The 6,328-nt window shown below is 48.3% G+C and overlaps 1 protein-coding gene across 2 annotated transcripts in view; it reads right to left on the bottom strand.

Moving 5' to 3' along the window:
* Positions 1–4,549: 4,549 nt before the first annotated feature.
* The window catches only part of SLC9A8 (solute carrier family 9 member A8), a 32,214-nt gene continuing 30,435 nt past the window's right edge, over positions 4,550–6,328 (bottom strand). For both annotated transcript variants that reach the window (XM_019472967.1, XM_019472968.1), the window contains one exon: positions 4,550–6,178. In XM_019472967.1, the coding sequence (XP_019328512.1) occupies positions 6,071–6,178 (108 nt within the window). In that variant the 3' untranslated portion in view covers positions 4,550–6,070. The remainder of the gene's footprint in view (positions 6,179–6,328) is intronic.

Raw genomic sequence — 6,328 nt, 5'->3', positions numbered from 1 at the left:
GAGCGCACATTGCTGGCTCATGTCCAGCTTTTCCTCCACCAGTGCCCCCAAGTCCTTCTTCCAGGACACCTTCTCCTTTGCTGCCCTACCTTAAAAGGTAAGCAGGCAAGCGATGCACTCCTGCCCTTCTCGGGAGAGCCACAGCCTGGCAGGGGTTTAGGTTTGAAAGAGAATTTAAGGGTGAACTAAAGCAGCCGGTGTGTGTCCGCACAGACTTCCCACTCGTCCTGGGGACACGGGCACGCTCCTCAAATCAGTGTTGTGTCCCACCAACCTCAGCTGCGCATGGGGCTGGACCCTGGAGCAATGCAGCATCCAGCAGCTGGCTGTGCGATAGCACCGGCAAAACGGGTGGGGTGTGATTTGAGCCTCTGTCTTAATTCATCAAATGGCTTCACCCAAAGGCTGTCCCTTCCTGTGTGTTCTAGGCCCTGGTGGGGCTGTGTCCTCCAGACCCCAGGAGCAGTCTCTAGGGCCATATTTCACAGCGGTCATGGCCAGTAAAATGTGATTTTTACATAAATGAAGCTGAAAGCAAATGTCATTCTTCTGCCACTTTGCTCCTGTCTGGACAGCGGGCTTGGCTAAGGGTAGCAGCAGTTAGATTCTGTACAAATATGAACCTTTAGAAAAAAAAAATCTGCGCCTTGAGTTTAATTTCTGTTAACACTGGTTCTGTGAACTGGCTCTGCAAGGACAGCTTCACCTCAAACGAGGTGACCGGTGCCTGCTGTGCTCCCCTCAGAGCTGTTCTGAGGCTGCAGGGATGTGCTCTACTGCTCTGCTCGGTTTTCAGTTTGCCATGGACAGAACAACACAGAACAACTGGAGGCGCCCTGTAGCCAGGGCGCATCAACCCAAATGTCCCCAGGGCCCACCGTGAGCTGTGTTCCACCAAAACAGGGGGTTGCTCAGGGGTCTGAGGGCACAACAGCGCACTCCAAGGTGGCAGGGAAGCCACGCGTCCTAGGAAAGGAAAAATGGGGAATAAGGTGTCCGTCAAGGAAAGTCAGCAAAACTATAACTGAATGTGAAAATCAGTCATCGTTGACATAATTGTAGAAATTTCTTCCAGTGGCTCCAAACTATGGAGGTTAACGTGCAGTTTGAGGGGAAAATAAAGTCTTAACTCCAAGTTGTGACAAGTGCAGTGGGTGCCTTCTGAAGTTTTAGTGCGGTTGCTTTTTAAATACCACCCCGCCCCCAACATTCCTCCAGCTTAATTGCTTCAGAGTGATTTCATTACTTCTGGCTGTGGTGGTTAATTGAATGTATAAAACCCTCCCCCCCCCAGCCTGTGGCTCTTGGCTGTTGTGCTGCTGTTGGCCTCCCTGCCAGCAGGACTGGGAGGCAGGACCAGCCTCCCCAGCAGGCCCCCCACAAGCTCATCCAACTCCTGTTCAAATTTAAAGTGGGAATCGCTGACGAAGATCCCATCAGCTCAAATCGGAGCTGCCCTCAGCCTGCACCGTTTTTCCAAGTAATGGCCAGCGACCCCTTGCATCCTTTGTACCTCCAAAATCAGCAGTTGCACAAAGCCGACGGTGCCTGTTCCCCTCTGCTGTCCGTGCTCTGGCTGCCTCATCTCTTGTGGCCCCGTTCTTCTCGAGGGTTGGGCAGCCTCAGCCACCGTCTGTGTCACTGACCTTTACATGCGGCCCCACGGGTGGAAACCTGCTCTCTGGGGTGGGTGACCTCACCGACAGGCTGCACAGTCGCTGGGAAAAGGCGAAGGTTGTTTAACAAGCAAAGCTCAGAGCCTTGGCCTTTCTTTCCAAAGGTTAAGCTCCTGGATGGCAGATAATGACTATTGCTTTCGGTCCTTTTATGGCAGCTTTTAGATTAGGCTGTAGAAACAGCCTAATGTGCTTTAATGTTTAAAATAAATGAGTGTCTTTTGGTGTGGTTGAGTTAAAAATAACATCTTCTTCATGATGAAACCAAGGCAGGGAAAGCTGGAGGTGTTTGTTCGCATTTGGCTGGTGAGTCACGAGCGGGCTGGGGCTGGGGTCTGGCTCTCGGGCCCCCGGGGCAATGACGGGGCTCAAAGGTAGAGCAGGTTGTGTGTAAATCAGACTCCGTGGTAACGATCACTTACCAGTGACTTCCACACAGCCGTCTCGGTGCCCACAGACATGTCACTCTGGGGGGGACAGGAGCGGTGATGGTGTGTCTGCAGGAAGGACACGCTGGAGCCCCATCACATGCTCCATAGTGTCTTATGGGTGAGACCTGGGAGCTCTCCCTGGCTGAGCATCAGCTGGTCGCCGTGTGGCAGCCCTGCCCAGGGAGGGGGCGGTTGGGTGGTGTCCCAAGCCCGGTGGCATGACCGTACCCTGTGCAGCTGTCCCCATGGGGGATGCGAGGGAGTAGGGCAGGCTGGGGCATCCCCTCCCTGCCTGCTTTCCTCCCTGTCTGCCACAGGGGTTGCCGTCAGGCTGGCCAGTCTGACCGTAGTTTTAGTAGCCCCAAGAAGCAAGCAGCTCAGAGGGGGCTTTGCAAGGGGGATGTTGACTAGTGGGGAAACTGAGGCACAGAGCAGGCATGGGAGCTGGCAGTGGTGACAAGGCAGAGCGCGTTTGCTGTCCTCTTGAGCAGTGGAGTGGAACCTGGTAAAAGCCCCTGTTGTCCTGGGGAAGAGGCTCTGCAGGGTGTCCTGCCTCCTCTCCCATGGCATGGTGGTGGCAGCAGGCAGCCGCCGGGCAAGGCGGCCAGCTGGGTTGTCTCCTTCTGGTGCGGGGATCGCCGCCTCCTGGCACAGCCTGCCGGGAGGGAAAGGGGGTCTGCTCCCTGCAGCCCCCGATGAGGGCTGGCTGTGTCACAGCCATTCCCTGGGGACCTTGCCCGGCCGTGCACCGATGGGAGGAGAGCCGCTGCTGAAAACACCTTTTTCTTGTTCTCTGTGAGCAGCTCTGTTGCATTCTTCATCAGGCAGGGCTGCTGAGCTTGGGGAAACGTCTGCTCTGTGCCAGCACCCCAGGGGCGGCTGGGGCGATTCAGTGGCTCCCCTCGCTCCTGGGCCGACACCATGCCCCTGGCCACATCCCCGGCACGGAAATGGGGAACTGGGGAGGGGCTCAGCCCTGCCTGGTGGTGGGAGCTTCAGGGTGCCGTTGCTGTTCCCCACAGTGGATGGTGGGTTTTGCCATCAGCAGCAAAGGCACCTTGTCGTGGGCTAACACAGGGCCGTGGGACGGGCTGGAAGAGGGAAAAATAACTTCTGGGAGGCTCCGAGCTGCCAAAAGCTGTGCTCTGGGCTCCCCCTGCCTCTCCTTTGCACAGCTCCTCAGCTGTCAAGAGAAGCAGCCACTGGGTTTGCAGCCTGGCAGAACTTGTAGAGCCACTGGGTTTGCAGCCTGGCAGAACTTCAGGGCCTCTGTAATCAGCAACATCGGCGTTGTACTTCCCGGTGGTTCCATATTTGAGAGAGCAGAAAAAAAATCAAGTTTACACTTGCACAAATTTGCAGATGACACCAAGTTAGGATGGGGCTGGTAGTACTTGTGGAAAGAGGATTAGCGTTTAATATGGGTCTGATAAAATAGGAAATGATCTAAAGTAACTGCAATGCAAGTCAATAAGGAGACAGATAATTTTGCTTTTCTAAGCATATTACTTTAAGTGAAGAAATCCAAACTGTGAAATGACTGTCACAGAAAAGTCATTGTATTGATAAATGAATATGAAAATTGGTCACTGAAATAATGGTAAAAACTTCTCTTCGTTTCGAAATACGCACTAACTTCCTTATTTTGGGAGAAGATAAAGCTGTCTTAACTCCAAGTTTTGACAAATGTAGTATTTTTCTTAAGTTTTAGAATGGTTGCTTTTAAATTAAACCATCCAAATTTTCTTCAGTTTAATTGCTTCAAAGTGATTTCATTAGTTCTAGCTATATCGGTTAATTGCTTCAATTTAATGTGTAAAATTATTCCCAGTAAATGGCTCTCATTAGATATCGGAGTGCTATCACTAATTGCCAGCAGAGGGCAGGAAACGATCAATTTACCTTGATGGAAGTTACCAAAGGGCTGATCTATTGGTGCAGACCTCTTATTTCTCAGGTGACCTATTTCACCGGAATAACAATAGAAATTAGGGGCTATTTTATATTTCAGCACGACTATGGCACAACACTAAGCCACACTAAGCCCAGCGTAATAGCATCTAGATCAACGTACACCTTCCAGTGACAAGAGAAGCTCCCAGAGACCTTCCAGCCAGCTCCTGGGCTTAAAACGCTCACGTTGAGAAACGGAGCAAGACAGATGGGTAACTAAAATGTAATTAAGTCTACTGTTGTCTAGAAAAGTGAAGAAAAAGTCTGATTTTTACACAGATCCTCTCCTAAGAATAAAGCAAGCACCGATTGCTTTCTGGTCAACACCAGAAGCTGAGTTCGTGCCCCATTCAGACTCCCACCAGTGGGTGTTTCAGCTCTGGGAGTAGCAGAGAGAAGCTCTTTGACCTAACAGGGAGGGGGGGGAAAAAGGGAGTCCTGTATCAAGATGTGTTATCTTGGAAAAACTGCTTAGACAACACAGGTTTAGGATTCTGAATACATTCTTTTATTCCTCCCAGCAGGTAAGCAGTTGATTAAAAACCTTAGTAGCAAAACCAGACCAAAAATGTAAGTCTCACTTTCAGAAACAAACGTGTGCACTTGCATGTCAGATTGATGTGCAGAACTACAATTCACATTTCAACTGCGAATATGCAAATGACTAATGAGGAGTTTGGGCTGGCAGTGAAAGCAAACTGCTGCATGTGTAACCACAGCAGATGCGCCGCAAACGCTGCGTGTCCGTTCAGGTGTACGCAGTTTTGAGCAAATGGACTAGGCCACGTAGAAAAAGTGACATGATACTGCTGATTTTGAAACGGTGTAAGCAGAAGAGAAAAATCATATTACTAAACAGGACAGCTTGATGAAAGCTGTTTGGCACTTCCCAACTGAGGCTGCTTCAGCAATATGCAATATTAACCTTTCTGAACCTGGATTAGGTTTTGTAGACTCTTCTTCCTCATGCGTGCATTTAATTCAGCAAGCAAATGATATGGAAAATGCTGCTTTTTCCTCCACTAGAACTTAAGAATTCCACTAGTGAATTCTGGAGTGTTAGGGACACTTTGTGAATTAGGCAAAACAAAAGCTGCTGTTTTCTACGATTTGAAGCCAAAGTGCCAGCGAGGAGCAACTGCCAATTACAGAAACCCAACTGCAACTGGCTTTAGCCAAAGAAAAAAAAACACATTAAAACTAGAATTTCACATGCAGTTCTGTACTGTGTCATACAATTCCCCACTTCCCCAAACCATGCTATAATCAGTACTGTGGATTAGATAACCTCAGTTGCTGGCTGAGATTAAACCACAACAATACTGCAGTTTTTAAAAAAAAAAAAAATCCCATAAAATAGAAATCAAGAATTTCTTAAATGACAAACCCACCGGTCCTCAGAGGTGCTTCCCTGTATGTGCAACATCTGCTTTTTGTCAAGGTATGTGTTTTCTCCGGATTCATAATGTGCAAATCCCATAAATTATAGATTTATTCCAGTCAGATTCCCTTACTAGGGATGAAACAAATTCACAGTATAAACTGTCAAGCCTCTCCATGATCTGAATGAATATATATATATATATATAAAAAAAAGTAAAGTGCAATTCATTCTGTTTTGCGGAGTCATACACTGGCTCTGAACTTCAGCATATGTTTTCAGCAGATTTCATAATAGGAAGAAGACAACCCCCCCCATTAAACAATGTTGTTATTTCATGGCAGATGTTTCTGCTTTTCAATAGACTGCATGAAATTTGCTATGCTGTAAAATGTGAACGAGAGGTTCTTCATTCAGTCCAGTGTCTGACAGCTAGGGGTTTCCATCATTGACTAGTAATATCAAGCACAGCAGATCTGCAGTTTTATACCTAAACATGTAGCACAAGACATGCCTGAAAGCAGAAAGTTCATTCTTAGCTTTCCAGCTTTTGTGCAGTCAGACTCTTGATACTTAAATCCTCTTTCTAATGCTCTAATGATAAACTCCCTGCACTCCTGCCCCATCTGCTATAGCAGCTCTTGCTCATCATCTTCAGATCCTGAGGGTCCTTGTCGTACCTCTTCATACCATTTGTTTGTGAGAGTTTTCATCTGTATGCGCCCGTGATGCAAATCCTAAGGCAAAAGCAAACCAGAACAGTCTCTCAGCTACAACACTACTTGTGTGTTAGAGCAAAAGAGAAAGACAAGTTCAACATATTCTTAGGAAATAATCCGCTCCTGGTCTCTAAGCATGCAAAGCAATTCTGTTTCCTACGAGAAAAT

Source organism: Aptenodytes forsteri, unplaced genomic scaffold (assembly GCF_000699145.1).
Source record: "Aptenodytes forsteri isolate BGI_AS27 unplaced genomic scaffold, ASM69914v1 Scaffold374, whole genome shotgun sequence".
NCBI classification, from domain to species: domain Eukaryota; kingdom Metazoa; phylum Chordata; class Aves; order Sphenisciformes; family Spheniscidae; genus Aptenodytes; species Aptenodytes forsteri.
Note: the sequence above shows the minus strand (reverse complement) of the source record. Positions and strands in the feature narration are given on the sequence as shown.